The sequence below is a fragment of the Taeniopygia guttata genome, chromosome 2 (genome assembly GCF_048771995.1).
Source record: "Taeniopygia guttata chromosome 2, bTaeGut7.mat, whole genome shotgun sequence".
Taxonomy (NCBI): domain Eukaryota; kingdom Metazoa; phylum Chordata; class Aves; order Passeriformes; family Estrildidae; genus Taeniopygia; species Taeniopygia guttata.
This window is the reverse complement of record NC_133026.1, coordinates 74,263,137-74,280,580: the sequence shown is the minus strand read 5'-3', so window position 1 is coordinate 74,280,580 and position 17,444 is coordinate 74,263,137. Positions and strand designations below refer to the sequence as shown.

General features: G+C 39.0%; 1 protein-coding gene across 3 annotated transcripts in view; it reads right to left on the bottom strand.

The window, feature by feature from the left end:
- ADCY1 (adenylate cyclase 1) overlaps positions 1 to 17,444 on the bottom strand; it is a 163,732-nt gene that overhangs the window by 93,961 nt on the left and 52,327 nt on the right. For all 3 annotated transcript variants that reach the window (XR_012053967.1, XM_002192007.7, XM_030265660.4), the window contains exon 2: positions 17,061 to 17,210. Coding sequence is in view for 2 of the 3 variants with exons in the window: in XM_002192007.7 (XP_002192043.3) it covers positions 17,061 to 17,210 (150 nt within the window). In the remaining variant the exon portion in view is untranslated. The remainder of the gene's footprint in view (positions 1 to 17,060; positions 17,211 to 17,444) is intronic.

Genomic DNA, 17,444 nt, shown 5'->3' with positions numbered 1-17,444 from the left:
TATGCATGTGACAAAGAAGGAAAATATGCCAAGGCAAGATAAATGGATAAGAAAAAAATGTTTCCCATTGTTAATGGAGAAAAAGACCCTATAATACTGCTTGGAACATCCTCAACTCTATTTACAAGTACATAACCCTGGACTGCAACTTTCTTTTCATGTTGGACCCAAGAAAAAAACTTTAATAGTTATTCAAGACTTGACTAGACAAAGCCACAGTTGACAAGACCCAGTGTCCCTGGCAGTCCTGCTTTGAGGGAATGGTTGGGCTCGATGACGTCCAGAGGTCCGCTTTGGCCATTGTGCATCAAGTTGTCCCCCTTGGTACATGAGGACCAGGAGAGGCGGGTGCCTGAAGCCTCCTGGGGAGCCCTGAAGCCATCTTGATATCTCACCACACACAGAAGAGGAGCTCAAGGCTCAGCACCCTCTAGGAGTTGTGTGATTTCTCATTTCTGAGAAGGGAGAGGAAAGAAGCAAGCAGGCACTATTGAAGTAACCCCCCCCCCCACCCCCCCCACATCATCTGCATGCTCTATTCTGCTCCAACACTCTCTTCAGCTTTCTCCAATTCGGGGGCTTCTCACCACAATTCCCTCTTCTATCCCCATCCCTGCCTCTCCCAGAAGCATCCCAGCTCTGCTTTTATGGTAGTCTCCAGTGCATACTCCTAATACAATTCCTGTGCCTGCCTCCAAAATAAGATGTCTGACCCCTTCCCATTTTGAAAATACTATTCTCATTTTACTTCTCATTCCAAACACTTACAAGTAACTCAAAGTACTTTAAAATTTTCATCTTGATTTAGAATCATTCCATGTAGTTGTCCAAATATTATGCAGTTATTCCTATTGTACAAAATTATTTGTTTTGACATCTGTATGGGAGATGATTCTGATACATTCTGAAATTCTTTCAACAGGCTGTAAATAAATCCATACTCCCTTCATCAGAAAAGAAGGCTTAAAAGCACATTAATATCTTAAATGTTCCTAGCCAGCATCCTCACAAATTTCTGTCCAAAAACTTGCTGTGCTTCCCCATGCTAAGTTGTATTCCGGTAGTTTATCATGTGAGATGAAAACAAAATGGAAATACTATTTATAGTCAGAGCAGGATAGTTTATCAAAGGAAACAGCTGTCATTTTTTCTGAGATAAGCAACCAAGCTGAGAGAAGCAGCCAAGGGAACTGTAGCATTGCCTCAGAGCTGCAGGCTGTTGTGTTTCTCTGGTTCCTTGAGTCTCATTGCTCATTGTCCTCTCATCCTACTGTACATACACATCTGCTGGAATTCATTTTGAGAATGAAGTTACAGTCTTGAAGAGCCATGTAGAAAATTATACTTGTTTGCATGTTTTTCAATCCCATGACAGCGGGGCTGTAATGGATGCAGCTCCACCCCTTTCAGCCAGCTTCATTAAATTCCTCCTGAACTGCTCCTTCCAGCTGGCATGTTGGCACTGCCTTCACCCATCAGGGAGTCTGGGCCCCATACCTGGATGGCAGAGAACTCTGTCTTGTGGAACTTGCTCTAAATGGGACTCGGGGGTTCCCAGTTTCATGCTGGGGAAAGCAATAAGTCTACATGGCACACCAGATCCTGGCCCTTTTTCATCCTCCCTAGCACTGCCCCACATTATTTAGGATAGACTTCATGCCCATGATGCCTTGTTTTTTTTTGCATTTTCATAGCAACTTTAGGAATGAAGAAAGTAAAAATAAAATAAAATGTGGACAAAACCAGGTTTGACATATTTGTTTCTTGGCTGATAAAACATGAATAATATTGGTTTTTATAGTAACAGTCCAACAATGATGGAAAATAGGAAAAGGAGCTCAAAAAAGAAAGGAGATTTTGATCATCTTCTCTACAAAATTATTTTACAATATGAAACATGAAATCTAACCCAACAATTTTTGCAGTCTATTACATATATTTTTTTGTTATTGCTATACTGAAGAGGAAAGTGCCACCATAATTTAAAACAAAATTTTCTCCCTAGAGAAGACAAGCATCAGACATACATGTAAAACATTAATAAGACTGTTTCAGAGTCAACTCATCTATATAATTTTGAGATTCAGTTTTTAGTTAGTCAGCAGGGACTCCAAAGTACATCCTAAATATTACTGCCCACTACCTAATATTACCATGACACTATGTTCAATTTTGTATAATTTTGAAAGCTACATCTTAGTGAATTCACAATCTCTGTCACCCTTGTAATACACTTCACAGCCCTTTTAATTCCCTCTAAGAAAAAAACAAAAAAAAAACCAAAAGGAGAGTGAAAAGAAGCTTAATGCAATGCATGGAAGAACAATTTTGTGTATGACTATTAGCATTCATTTCTACATTTTATAGCAGCAGCAGATTTCATTAGTGAATTGGAATAATTCATTAGTGAATTATTGGAAATGCAACTGTGCTATGCCCTTTCTTCCACCTAAATATATGAAATAACACTGTTAAAGATGGTGATCTTCCAGAAGCCACAAGGTGGCAATGTTTCAGAACAGTCCTGAGATTTCTTGGAAAATTCTATTTATCGGCAAGTCATTACTGCAGTAGTAATCATAAAAGACAAGCCCTAAAAGACCAGATACCTAACCAACAGATTTTAAGTAATAAGAGAACGGGTAACAACACAGTTATGGTAGATGATAAGTATACTCTGTATGAACTGCATGATGCATTCAGTCTGAATACACCTATACCAGACCAATTTGACATCTTTCTATGGTTCAGTGATTATTTTTGTTTAAATAAAGGAAAAGAAGGATTCATCAGCAGAATAGTGTTTAACAAGGCATTGATAGTTTCCACATGGAACATTGTTAGTCACAATGGAGATGGTAAGGCCTTGGGAAAGAATTAGGAGAACATGAAGTCTTGGCTAAGACAGAAGGCAATGGGCTGCATGAAGTGCAGAACCATTGGAATGGAGAGTGGACATAAGAAAACCATAAAACTGCTCGAATGTATGAATTCCACAAGACAGCATTCAAGAAGTAGCATGATAAGAATGAGAAAAACTTGGTAGCACATTGTACTTTGTAGGTACCATCCAGAAAAACACATGAGCTAAGTAACTGTCAGGGATTGAAATGGTTCATGCTTTGAACATTGCTATGAAGGAGTTTTACCCAATATAGCAGAAACTGTATAAAGAAGCTAGAACTACAGAAGCCCGCCCCTCCTTGAAGACGCCTGACTGGAACTTTGGACTGTGAGTTAAGCTGCCCAGGTAAGATGAAGGCGACACCACTGTTTATTCATCTCAGGCTGAGGGAAAAGAATGCATCCACAAGAAAGCCAAACCCACCAGCTGCATCGACAATCATCTCTGAGTTTGGGGTGGGGGAGACCACAGCCCACAGAGGTTTACACAGACTCCTCCTGCAACCGAGGGTGGGGGAGGAGGTCTCAAGTGCGTGGCATAACCTCTGCAGTGAGCACCCATCCTCCCTTACACAAATCAGCCCAGCTGTGAAACCCCCAACCCCACAGGCCATATCCACAGGACATTCACATAAGAGGCAACTGAGGAGTGTCATAATCCATCAAAGACCCCTGAAGGTGCTCCTCAGACTTGTTCCTGAGGACTTGCACCACTGGACTGCACATGATGCAATGTGATGCAACAGATCTAGAGTCTGCTGCAAGAGACTGTCAAACTGCCCCCTGCTGAGGGGAGGTACCGGGCATTCCCACCTGGCCTCAGCATATCTTAATTCATCAGATGCTATGCTTTTCAGGGGGACCTTCCCCACCAAAAGACCAGCTGGAGACAATCAATGGGGTGATGGTGGGATCCACAGAGTGGTGATATTTTCTTTATTCTGTCTCTGTCACTCTATTTCTGTCGCCCCACCTCCTTTCTATTTCTTTCTCTTCCTTCTCTTCCTTTCTCTCTCTCTCTGTCTCTCTTATATTTGCTATCAAATAAAATCCATACTATTTACTTTGACATATGGTCTTGTTTGTGCCTTAATTCAGAAGCATTCAAATGCAGAAGTATTTCTAATAATTTAAAAACTGTACTGTAACAATAAGTTGGAAACCTCTGCATATAAAGAAATCCCAAATACTCCATGATCACAGAATATCTATAGAATATGTATATGACACTATCCTAAAAAGACCAGTGTTATTCCTGAAAGGACTAGAAATTAAGAGCAGGCTAAGTTGACATCAGCTCCATAAATCTTGTTCAAATAAGAACAAGAGCTGAGAAAGTTTATGAGAATAAACAAAAAAACCTGAAAGCATAAAAAGCACAAGCTGTCTTCCTAGTTATCCTCATAGCTATTAAATCAGAGTGCTCTAGAAATACATCAATAAAGATTAATCATCAGAAAGGCTAGCTAACAGTTGATACCAGATACAAACTCACAATGAATAAATCATGCAGTATCCAAACTACTGTTAGTCTTTCTACTTTCACCTTTTATCTTTAATATTTACTCCCTCTGGAAAGTCACTGGCAATATCCAATGTGTCCACAGAACTACTATAGAAACTTGGCAGGAAAAAGATTATACTCATTTCAGTTAATAGAAATCTTCCTACTGGAAGTGAACTTGAGAGAGAGGAACAAAATAGTGCCTTTATAGATAAGGCATATTTATTTGCCTTCTTTTAGTGCAGGCAAGTAGCCATACAGATATAGTCAGACCATTCTCTAGAGCAGATACTTGAAAGCTTCCATATGCTTGGCAGGAAAGAAGGAAAAGCATTTCTGGAGTACATTGCCAGGGGCAGGTATTTCTCAACTCCAGCAGTGTTAGCTTAACAAATATCTTTGTTTCAATCATGCTTCAGTAGGATTTTAATAAGTAGGTTCTTTAGGGTATATCAGTGAAGATGAAACTTTGTGTGGCACAGAAAAGCCACTGAACATACTTCTCAAAATCTTCCTATGTGGAAAGAAAATATTTTACCCCTTGTCCTGCAGAGTCAGGAAGGCTAGTTTTCATGGTCCAGTGAAAAGATCCCTTCATAGTAGCTCTGACTGTATGCATAGGTAGTTGGAATATATATGTTAAAAACAAAAAAAAGGCACCCTTAAAGCACAAATTCAAAAATTAAAATTTATTCACTGAAAGTATTTTCTGATTCAAATAAAGAGAGGTCTTAAAAATTATCACAAAGAGCACTAATAGTCTGCTAATGTCATGATCAGAGGGAACACAGAAGTGCTAATGCAATTCCTAAGTTGGCCTGCAGATGGGACAGCTTTGAGCTCAGGTTTGCTAGAGGCTTAAGTGCCACACACTGTCCTGTGTTCCATCATGAACAGGACTAGGACGACAATCCTGTTACTGTATTTGTTTTCCAAAATATTAGGCAGATGGACTCACAAGCAGCATCATCTTTACCAGTGCTACCCTTTCCATGGTAAATGGAAGAGCATACAGATTTTTACTGGTTTACCCATGGTGTACTAAGTTTCTTCCACAGTTACAATAGCACATCTTTCCATTCCACAGCCAACAGAACAAATGTCTGTTACATTTGTTCCACCAATGTAACATTGAATATCTTGATTAGGCAAGGATATATTCCTCAGGAAGGGAATGTCAGAGAGCTCAACCTTCAGCAAGATGAACACATCCCCCTCTTCTGCCCTCATTAATGCTTCAGCCCCCAACTAGTGGAACTTTTCTTGAAGAACATGCTATATGTTACAGCTCAAGTTGGCTCTAGGACTGCGTCATTCTCTGATCTTCCTCCCTCCCATGGGTGTTGCATATAGGTGAAGCCTTATAAAACAAGAACCTTGTTACCCTTGTAAAATCATGGCTCAGGTCTTCTACTTTGGCTAAGTACAGCTAACAGTTAACCTAACAAGTTCCCGTGAGAAAGGAATATGCACCTGTAAAAACAGTATTCTAACTGTGAGAATGATTCTGTATCCATGAAAAAAGAATGTAAACATCATTAGAAAGGAAAGTTTTGACAGACACGTACACTAGCAACTACTAACCAATGAACTGAATTGCCATAAGTAACTAACAAATTAGAATTAAACACAATCCATTTAGAAAGCAATATAAATATGAGCTTTGAAGAATAAAGATTGGCTGTTGTGGATGACTTGTGGTTTTCTACTGCGATACATGAGTTATGACATTCTCCTTCCACACACTCCTCCAAAACCCACATATCTCCACCAACTTTACATAGATATGTGGCAAATCTCGGTGGTCTCCTCTGTCACCCGGTTGAGAAATGGAGCCAACATAGGGAAGCAGCGAGAGAAAGGCCACTAACATTTTCAGTCTTCTATTCTTGCTGATGGAGCCAACACAATCTGCAGCCAAGAGTCCAGAATTAGTGGAACTTTGAGGACACAGTGTTGTACTAGAACCAGTGCTTCACACCACTGCTACTGTCTGGTACAGCATCACACACTTTCATTTAGAGTTGTGGTAGCGACTCAGTATCATGCTCTTTTTTAGTACAGATCTCTGCTTGTGGCAGAAAAAGCATGAAATCTTCAGTAAAGATAAGCTTTTTGATTGATATTGATAGATACTGAGCCCATTAGTGGGTGTAAGCAAACTTAGGAATGAAAAAAACCCCAGGAACCTGAAGTCAAGAAAAGTAATTTTAGAACCTAAGAAAGACATATTCAGTGGCAAGCAGTTAGCATTTCCCTTTTCAAAGAGTGTAAATGCCTCTATATAGCAATAGGAAAGAAAATCATAGCATAAAACAGTAAAATGGAATAGATGTCTGAATCTCCAAAGACTAAGATATAAATATGGTTTGCTTTGAAAAATTGAGATGTTTTTCTAATTTAGATTAGAGAAATCTAAAAGTTCTTGTCCTTTGCCTCATTTTGTCTCTTTATAGAGCAGGGAAGTGAGCCTAACCCTTTGGAGAAAATCTCATTGCCTTCCAGAGCAGAAGAACAAGGACCAATCAGTAATATGTTAAGGAAGCAAAGAGTGTGTTCATCCACTCAAAATAGCAAGTGTGACTCAGATTTAGTTCATTATTTTCTTGTCAGATTGGGAAAATCCAAATCAAAAGTGAATGAAGGGGATCTTCATCCAAATGAAATAAGTTTGTATTGAAGAGGTAATGGGGAACAGAAACCTTGGAAAGAATTTAAATCACATGACACACAGAAGTTCATTTAGAATGGAAAACCTGACAAAAAGACTACATTAGAATGTATTTCTTTTGCCAGTTAATGGGGTGTAGTCTAGCTCTTTTCCTCCATAGATAGTTGCCCAAAGGAAACAGGCAAAAAATCCATAAGAACATGTGTGCCAGCAGCATATACTTTCATATATTGGAATGAAAATAAAGTGTCTAGCTCAGTATTCTGTTCAAGGAGATCATCAGTGCTTAAGTGGTAACCTATCATTTGCAATGATATGTCACATGTGGTAGTGCCAGCTGCTGTGACATGAAACATGTGACACCTAGGTGACAAAACAATTTATGGTCTATGGTGGAACCACCCTGTGTTCGAAGACTGGCACAGGAAAAGTGTCAAATGTGTGTAACATGTTAGCTAACTTTTTTATTATGGTCAAGACTGTTCTAGAAGTGAAAACAGTTTTGTGAACAACAATAAAAATACATGTAAGAGGAGTTTTCTAATGATATTTCAAAGCTTTCTATGAATTCCTGCTGCTAAGGGAAGAAAATTGGTATTCACTATTGAGGTTGCTTTACTTCACACTGTGGCATCCTGCTAAAATGTATTAGTGTTCACACCACAGTTCTGTCATGGATATTACCCTAAATATAGAAATAAACTCTAGGAAACTCTTTTGAATTATTTGTCTTACAACTGAATTTCAGAATCTGATGCACTATAGCCAGTGTGCCTAATTATGATGATTTGCCTTGGCAACTGTCATCCATAAGATTATCTGCTGAAAACTGTTATCTGCTTAAGACTATATGGTTGTGGGTCTTTAGTAATCTAATAAGAACAGGTTTGTGCGACCCTGTTCACCCCTCCTCCTTCATTCTCTCTAATTGAAGCTACACAATGCAAGCAGGAAAAATAAACTGAAGAATTCAGAGTCAAACACAAGCATATTTGATTGACAGTTGCTTGAAAGAGAACATATTATACATTTTCCATTATTTATTCTAAAACATCTAGCACCTGAAATATTAACAGGTTTAGAATTATATAACCACCAATTTTTAAATTATCAATTTATTGCAGAATCATCTAGATTGGAAAAGGCCCCTGAGATCATCAAGTCCAATCTCTGGCCAGACATCCCCTTGTCAACAAGATCATGGCACTGACTGTCACATATGATTGGTTTGTTTGAACACATCCAAAGACAGAGGCTCCACCTCTTTCCTGGGCAGGCCATTCCTATGCTTGACAGCCCTTTCCGTGAAGAAATTCTTCCTAAAGTCCAAACTGAACCTCCCTTGGTGGAGTTTGAGGCCATGTTCTCTCATCACTGGGAGAAAAGACTGCCCCCCACCTTGCTACAACCTCCTTTCATGCAGTTGTAGAGATCAATAAGATCCTAAAATAAGAACCTCCTTTTCTCCAGGCTAAACAACCCCAGCTCTCTCAACACCTTCACACAGGACATACTCTCCAGACCCTTCCCCAACTCAACTGCCCTTCTCTGGACATGCTCCAGCCCCTCAATGTCTTTCTTGTAATGAAGGGCCCAAAACTGAACACAGGATTCAAAATGTGGCCTGACCAGTGCCCAGTATCTGGGGACAATCACTTCCCCATTCCTGCTGGCCACACTTTTGCTGATAGAGGCCAGAATGCCACTGCCATTTTTGGCCTCTTGGGCACTGTCTGGCCCATGTTCAGCTGCTGACCAGCAAGCCCGCGTCTTTTTCACCAGACAGCTTTTCAACCACTTTCTCCCAAGTCTGCAGCACCACAAGTGCAGGTCCTGGCACTTGGCCTTGTTGAACTTTAATCCATCAATACAGCCTGTCCAGATCCCCCTGCAGATCCTTCCTATTCTCTAGCTGGTCAATACTCCCAAAAGTGTATCTATTCTACTCAAAGTAAGCTGGCATACATTATATAGAAGAGCTTAACATGGGTGGCATGACTGTGTAACATGCATACATATGTCAAAAAGAAACAGACTGCAACAAACAACAGTCCAAGACATCTTCCTGCTTAGCCTGAGCATGAGTACTGGAAAACAAAGTTAATGCACCCTCTCTTTACCTTTACAAAGCTATAATAAATCTCTATAACTAGGTATTTTGTTGGAAAGGATGAATAAATATAATTGCCTGGCAAAAGATTCACAATAGTACAGCCAGGATGAAAACAATCCCCACTACTGGCTGGCCAATACCCTTACCTACAGATAGGTCCACAAGTCAAGTGGATTGTTCTATTTCAACCCCCAAAATGTATGGTTCATCCCACACATGTAACCCTTCCCTGAAACATCAAGTGTCTGTAACCCCATTGGCCCAAGTCTCGTTCCAGCCCACCTTGAAGCCCCCTGATAAGGGGTCTCCGAGGGGCCAGACGCTCTCTTGGAATCCCGCTCTCTTGGAACTTCCACCCTCTCCTAGAGCATCCTCTCTACCCCTTGTCCCTCCCCTCCCCTATCACCTCAGGCCTTGCCATGTGCTGCGTCTGGCAGCTCCAAGCAAGACCTTTCACCATCCCTAATAAACCTTATATTCTAAGAGCAGCCTTCAGAGATCTCTTGTCTCCATTCATCAAAGCTGTCCTGGAGCACAGCGTTCCCTACAATATTAAAATTTGTAATTCTGTAAATTTTTGATATCTTATGACATAAAATGGAATGGCTGATAAACAATTTAATTTACATATTTAATTTGCTTTTTTTTTTACACAGAATTAATAGAGTTAATTTTCTTCACAGTGGCTAGTAGGGTGCTGTGCTTTGGATTTGTGCTGAAAACAGTGTTGATAATATAGCGATGTTTCAGTTATTGCTGATCAGAGTTTACTCAGAGCCAAGGGATTTTCTGCCTCTCACACCATCCTGCCAGTGACAAGGCTTTATATGCACAAACATCTGGGAGGGGGCAGCGCCAGGACACCTGACCCCAACTAACCAAAGGGATTTTCCATAACATATGGTATCAGCGTATAAGCTGGTGGAAAAAAGAGGAAGGGGGATGATGATATTCAGAGTCTAGGAATTTGTCTTCTCAAGTGACCTTCACATGTGATGAAAGTCTGCTTTCTCAAGAATGGCTGAACACCAACCTGCCAATGGGAAGCAGTGACTTAATTTCTTGTTTTGTTTTGCTTGCATGCACAGCTTTTGCTTTATTAAAGTGTCTTTATCTCACCTTTGTTTCTTTTCTCACCTTTGTTCTTTCTGTTCTCTCCCCCATGCCACTATGGAGGGAGAGAGAGGAAGGAGCTATGTGGTGCTTAGCTACGCATATGGTTACAACATTTACTAACATCAGAAAACTTTCAGGGGATGAAATAAAGTTCAACCAAATAATTATAGTAATGATCTAGCCTGTTCTTACATGTGGTTATTTAAATGTTTTTATAGACTTAAGTTTCATTTTGTAAAATAAAGGCATGCAGCTAGAGTAATAAAATTACAAGGCAACTAAAATATATGAACTTTATATGATTTACAATTGTGCATTTTTATTTTATGTTACCCATTTTACTATATGTTTTTACACTTTGGAGTTGCAAGTCTAGTAGCAAGGTGCATTTCTCTCTTATTCTACAGCTGTGCAGCCCTAAGTTGAGGTGTCCTCTTGTAACTGCTCCCAAAGAAAAACATCTTGTGTGTAACAAAGAGTTCAAGATGGAAGGGTTGGACTACCCTTGTATGTGCCTGTTACTTTTAAGAATTACTGGCTGTAGGTTAAAGGGTTAGATTACAAGCCTCACTTTTACCTGGCCAAAGTCAGATAAAAGGAGTCTTGGTGGTATGCCAAGCAGTGTAGCTTCTTGCACTAACTGGATTCAGATGAGACGTTTATTCTGCAAACCAAGAGGCACAATAGATCTCTAAAATTAGAACACATTTATTTGTTTGCTATACCTTTCCTTTCAGGAGGTTACAAGCAACTCCTAATGACTTCAGGTTAAAGATGAAGCCTTCCACCTGGAGTTTTTCATTTTATCTGAGTAGCCCTCAGTTTTATTATTTGCTCTTTGAAGGACAGACGCATGCACAATTATTGCAGGACTGGAGACTAACTGCACCACTGTCTTTAAAGACCTGCAGACTCTCATTTTACAAGTGTCTCTTTCAGGTGCTGGTCAGTAGAAATCTTCTGGGCAATTATTGCTGTGTGGGAGAGAGAAATATCTCTTTTTACCAGAGAAAAGTGGAAGATAGACCAGGGATGCCATATATTTTTTTTTCTGTGTAAGGATCTAAGTGGCCAAATGTGGCAAACAAAGCAGACATCAAGACAATTTCTAATCTCTGACTTGGCTAAGAGACACTAGTGGTCAGCCTGCACAAATGGGCCTGAAATTGCAACACTCCTTATTTCCTGTTTTGCCTGATCTTAGCAGAGAACAAATAGATTTTTAAAGATAGAATTTCCTGTGTAAGATTGTAATTTGATGTTGGAATAGATACAATTTTAAGATGCCCTGTAACATAGAACATAGTGGTAATATTGTACAGGTTCATGCTACTAGCTAAATTTAATCCACCTATGTTTTTCAAAGATCACACTGGCTAGCTTTTGCAGAGGACCAAGTGTCGTCACACACCCTACACTTTCAGTAGTGTAGGGTGTGTAGCAAAATCAGTATCACTTCCCTGCTGCACATTAGATAATTTGACAAGAATATGGTTTTGCATCCACACATGATCCATGTGGAATTTTTGCTGCAGGGCTATTTGCTAATGCATTCTGCAAGTATGAAAAGTTATGGAGACAGTCTGCATTAATGATAAATGTCATATATTCTTCTGCACTGAAAAAAAATTATGCAAGATTCTGAGAATAAAAAGTATGGGAAATGAGAGGAGAACCTGATAAGCATATTGTCAGGCACCCTAAAAATTACTTCTGTTGGGGCTGTGCAAATTCCATAGTTTGTTTGCTGAATTGAAAGGCAAAAAACCTCAGCAAACTGTTATCAACTACCAAAACAAAATCCAGCATGATTTGCTTTATTCAAAGTTAATGTAATTTTTTTCCCTTTCTTCATAAGGGATTGAAATTAAACACAACAGACAAAACCACTGGAGGGTTTCTGTAGGAGTCATCTTTTTACTCAGATATACAAGAGGCAGTACGAACATCCAAAATGAGAAATGTCTAGATCAAATTATTTTAAAGGGGAATCTGAATTCAGCAGAGAATTTGAAAGCAAGGCAACCTAAACACTAGTTCAAAGTATTGTGCAGTGAGAGTCATGGTATCTTTTGTTGATACCTTTTCCATTTCTATGAATAGTTATTAATAAAATTCTGACTCCGTGGTGACCCAGTTACTACATGTGACATTAAGGACACTACCCAGAATTGCAGAAGACACTTGGAATGCAGATACATATGCATGCAGATATTTGCACACACAATTCAGCATTGCATAAGGAAAATTCAGCTAGCTGCACATTGTCTGGTGAACATGTATGGAGGAACTGCACACCATCACCAAAGTTCTAGTCTGTCTCCCAGAACGAGCGTTACTGCAGTTTTGAACAATACTTCAGCAAATCTGATTAGTCTAGCTGGAGTGGCAGTCTTGTGGTCCTGAAACTAGACACAGAGCTGGCTGTCTCAGCCCCACGCTTCCTAATTCCCAGCCATCTTTGAGTGCTTCTTTCAGTTTCTTATATTAAATAGATTAAAATTTCATGCATTGTAGTGAAGTACACAACTATTTCTTGGAAGACATGTGCCACCAATAAATACATTTCTCCAGTCCCAAAGGTTTGAAAAACTATATTTGATTTCACAGTTAGTTTTTAAGATAGCAATTCCCCCATTCTGGATACTTTGCTATTTTCCAGTTGATTTTCCACTGTCAATTCTAATTGTGAGGAAGTACGAAAGTAACATTTAGAAGGGATGGAAAGATCTAAACAAATGGCTTGAAAGAAGGCTTTATTTTGTGAACATACTTGTATGTACTTATGAAATTAAATAATATTTAAGATACTGAAGATATTTAAGGTAGTTTTGTGGGCTTTGAAGGTTTGCATGAAGTAAAATGTTTTCCTGGTCTGCCTTATATAAAAGCAACAGGCACTTTCCATATCAACCTGTGCTACAAGTGCATTTCACCAAGGAAAAGTATGTGTATTATCCCCAGATTTAGTGCATGAATATGCATAAAAATATTCTTATTAGCAGGGCAAGGAAAGGAGGGAATGTGATTGACAACAGGTCGTCAGCTTGGAAAGACAGATGAGCAGAGTTATGAAAGTCTACAGTGTTGTGAGTGGCACAGAACAGGTTATAGTAGGATGAGTATCAATGTCACAAAATGAGAGCTGAAAAGCACAAAATCAATTTATCAGACAACAAGTCTATGACAAATAAAAGGAAGTTGTTTTACACAGTGCATACTTAGGATATTAATTAGTACCCAGTTAGAGTGATGGCCACAAAACTGTGGGGACAACAAAACTATGAAGATGCTGAAAGAGACACTTGTAAAATGAGAGTCTGCAGGTCTTTAAAGACAGCGGTGCAGTTGCTTTTCAAATTAAGATGGCCTCAGAAGAACAATCGTATCTCTTCCTTGGAGCACAGCTCCACTTCAGGAGCTACTACACCTGCAATTAATACATGGTGAGCCACATCTTCCTTACTTATATCCCCTTTTAGTCAGATGACAATCATTTCCATAAGAAGCAGACTCTTTTCTGTGTTGAATACATCCCCCATTCCCCATCCCTACTTGCTCCTTTCTTTCTTACTTGAGAAGGGGTGAAGTACTGCTGGAAGAACAGCTGGGGTGTCTTAAGACCAGGGGTCCTTCAGGGAGCTGGGTGACAATGTTTTTTTTTTTGTTGTATGGGCAGAGGATGACCTGGAATTAAGGAAGTGGATACAGAGAGATGGTGCAGTGGGAGTGAGGGGAAGTGCTCACATGCTCTTACTGAGCATGAATAGAAAAAGCAAAATTCCAGGGAAAGGGACCCACCTCACAATAATTAATTAATCTTAGCTGTTTGCTCGGCAGAGGATGACTTGCTGCTGAGATTTATAGATAACAAGAGAAAAAGCTTATCCCAATTGGATGATTGTAACTATTTGCTCATTATCTAAACTTGGTTCTTGTCCTTCGCTTTTCGTGGAATTGTAATCTAACATTCATCAATGCAACAAATGGATGATGCTGCCATGAAGGCCAGTTATTAATTGTGACCACAGATAATAGATAAGAGGGTGAGCATTACAATGAATTTTAAAATAAACAGAATCTGTCTGCTCCCTTTTTCCCCAGCAACACTTTCAAGGCTGTTTGTATGAATCCAAAAATGTGCCAACAGAAGATATTTACTCTTGCTCACAAAAATAGTTTTATCAAAATTATCCTGTAGGGCTATTACTACAAATACATCCCATGAGGAAAATTCACTATAAGTAGGACACAGAGGAAGAAATCTCACTTACAGCTTCATCTATGGTGTCTGTCTCACACAGTCAACACTTTAACTCCAGAAAGCTGTGTCTGTTCAAAAGTCAAGACCATGTTCTTTCCTTCCCAGTAAGAGACTTGCACAGAAATATCAGGGAATAATTTTACCATTTTTGGTTACAATTCTCAGTGTTAAAGGGCTATGTTTTCTAGGGCAGAGCATTTGTATGAGACAAGAAACTCTGATGAAAACATTCAGTCCTTTTTAACATGTAAAATTGATACTTCAGAGAACAAAAATACAGGACTGATCATAAAAATTGAACTAGGTCAGCAGCAGTTCTTGTCCTCTCATAACACTCTTGAGTGCTGCCAGCTGGAAACTCAGAGTATGTTATGCCACAACAATGGTAGAATAATTTTGTAGCCGTAATTATGTCTTAATTCTCACTCTGGTTCTAGACCTATGCTAATATAGTGTGCAAACTGCCACAGAAAGTATTTTGGTGGTACTTGTGGCAGCTAATTAGCATATTTCACAACTACACTGAGTTTTACACTGCAATGCATTAAATTATTTTCACAAGTGTAAGAGAAAAGTTTATTCTCTTCCCTGGCCTGTACACTGCATTGGAAAAACATTTGCAGGATTATTTAGGTATACTATCAACAATAATGGCATTTATGTGTAATGGTTTTGCTTTTGTTGTGTTTCTATATACGTGGATAATATATAAAATAAGACGGGTTGCTAATGTGTTAACAAGAAAAACACAAAAAATCCGTTTTGTTCTCATGCTGGATCCCAGAAGTAGGTTTTCAAAGACAGAAATGGCAGTCTTGTTTAAATCCCATGGAAATTCACTTATGACACCTTTATGCCTTTAAAAATCTGCAGCTTTGGATTACAAAATAACAGAATTAAATCTAAAGGCTTTGATCCTAATACCATTTTTACACAGCCAGAAAAGGCATGCAGTGTTCAAAGAGATGTCTACTTATTACAGAGTATATTCAACTCACAAACAACATATTCACTTAATTCATAACAGAAAATACTTATGGACCTGTGTTACTCCACACATAGGAATATACTTGCTAAAGAAATTGCACATGAGAGGCAGTAAAATTGTGTGAGGTACACAAGATTTGAGGACTCTACCATTTTGCTTGGTGTAAGAAACAACAACGCCACAGAGGTATTCCAGTGTCACTCTCTATTATTACCTATACAGAAAGAAAAACTAGTCCAAACATTACACACCAACAGATCATAGCAGGTTTAAGCTATGACAGGTTTAAGCTATAAAAGACAAAGATTGTTGTCTTTTTCCCCAGCTGGAAATGGAACTTGAGATAATTTTAGTAAGGAGGTAATATAAAAGGTGAACTTTATTTGAAGGCCTTCAGAGGCAGTTTTGGAAAGATATCCACAAAAGCCCATCCCTCCCCAGGGGTAAGTACATTTTTATAGGTTCAGAAAATTATCATAATTGATAAAAAACACCAATTAGGAGGACAAGTGGGGATGCAATTCCCCTCCTGGTCCAAGCCCTTTCTCTGGAGTGTTCCCTTCAGCACTAGCTGTACTTTGTTCATGAGATGTATCTCAAAGAGTGGTTCTGAACTTTGGTTCCCAGGAAGAACCAAGATAGCATGGAGCCTTTTACCCTCCAGGGCTTGGAGCTCTGGAATTTGTTTTGTCTTTCTGCTTAGGGAAAGGCCATGGAAAAGTATTGGGAAAACTAGCTACTAATACAATAGGTGACAGAGCTACAAATATATGTGTGAAGAATGCAAAGAACATATAGAAGAAAAAAAAGGGACAACCCAAATTGCATCAAGATCTGTGAGTAACAACAGTAAGGTCCGCAATAAAGCAATTTCTTTGTCTATTGTTTCCAAATATGTTTGGAAGGCTGACTGATAAAACTGTATGAAATAAACTATCAAATAACTGAGGTGATTTTTGAGAAGAGCTACTAATTGCTATCACCGTTATTCTTATTATTAGTTGTACAAAAATATAATATATTCATTCTTGTTATCAATTATACTTATTCAGTCACCAGTGCAGCTTCTTGTGCCCAAAATGTTGACTCTTCTTATCAGTATAATGAAGGCAAATAGGTCATAGAACACTCAGTGAGAAGAAAGGTATTTACAGTGCATCTAACAGGCACCCAAAAACATACATACAGATAAATAACCATAATTTTATCAAAAGTATGTTGGCTTTACCTCAGCCCTAAAACAGATCCCTTCTGGCACTGGAGCTGACAGTAGCTGTGGAGTCAGCCTGTACCTTCTCTGAGCTCTGCAGATGAAGAGTGAAGAGTATGCAACCTCTGGGGAGGAAGACCTGAAGCAGATGGGGGAAGGCAGAACTTCCCATGTAATGGAAATGCACACATGCCCTAGCATACATTTGGCAACAATGTCCTAATGTTGTTGACATAACTAGAGACATCTCAGGAGAAACAGAGAAAAATAAGTAAGGCTTAGAAACTGACCTGTTTTTCATTTTCATCCTCCAGTCTCAGCCTGTCCTCAATGCAGTTCCTGGCCTGAAGGAATGCCTTCCTCTGAGCCCTTTCTGTCAAAATCCTCACAAAGACCCCATACAAATTTACAATGACAAAAAGGATTGCATTGGCCACAAGCTGTAAGAAAGAAAGAAAAATTAATTAATATTTTAAAATACAGATTTTTATTTTACACTTCTGCTCATCAAAGGTATATTAAAAAAACTTGTTAAAAACTGTGCTGTGCTAGCCACATCACTGATGGGTATTCACTTCCTGCAGTGAAATAATTACAGCAGCTATCACCAATCTGGACAAGCAATATTACATAATACAGAATTTTGCATCTGCTGGAGTTAATTTCTTTTAGCT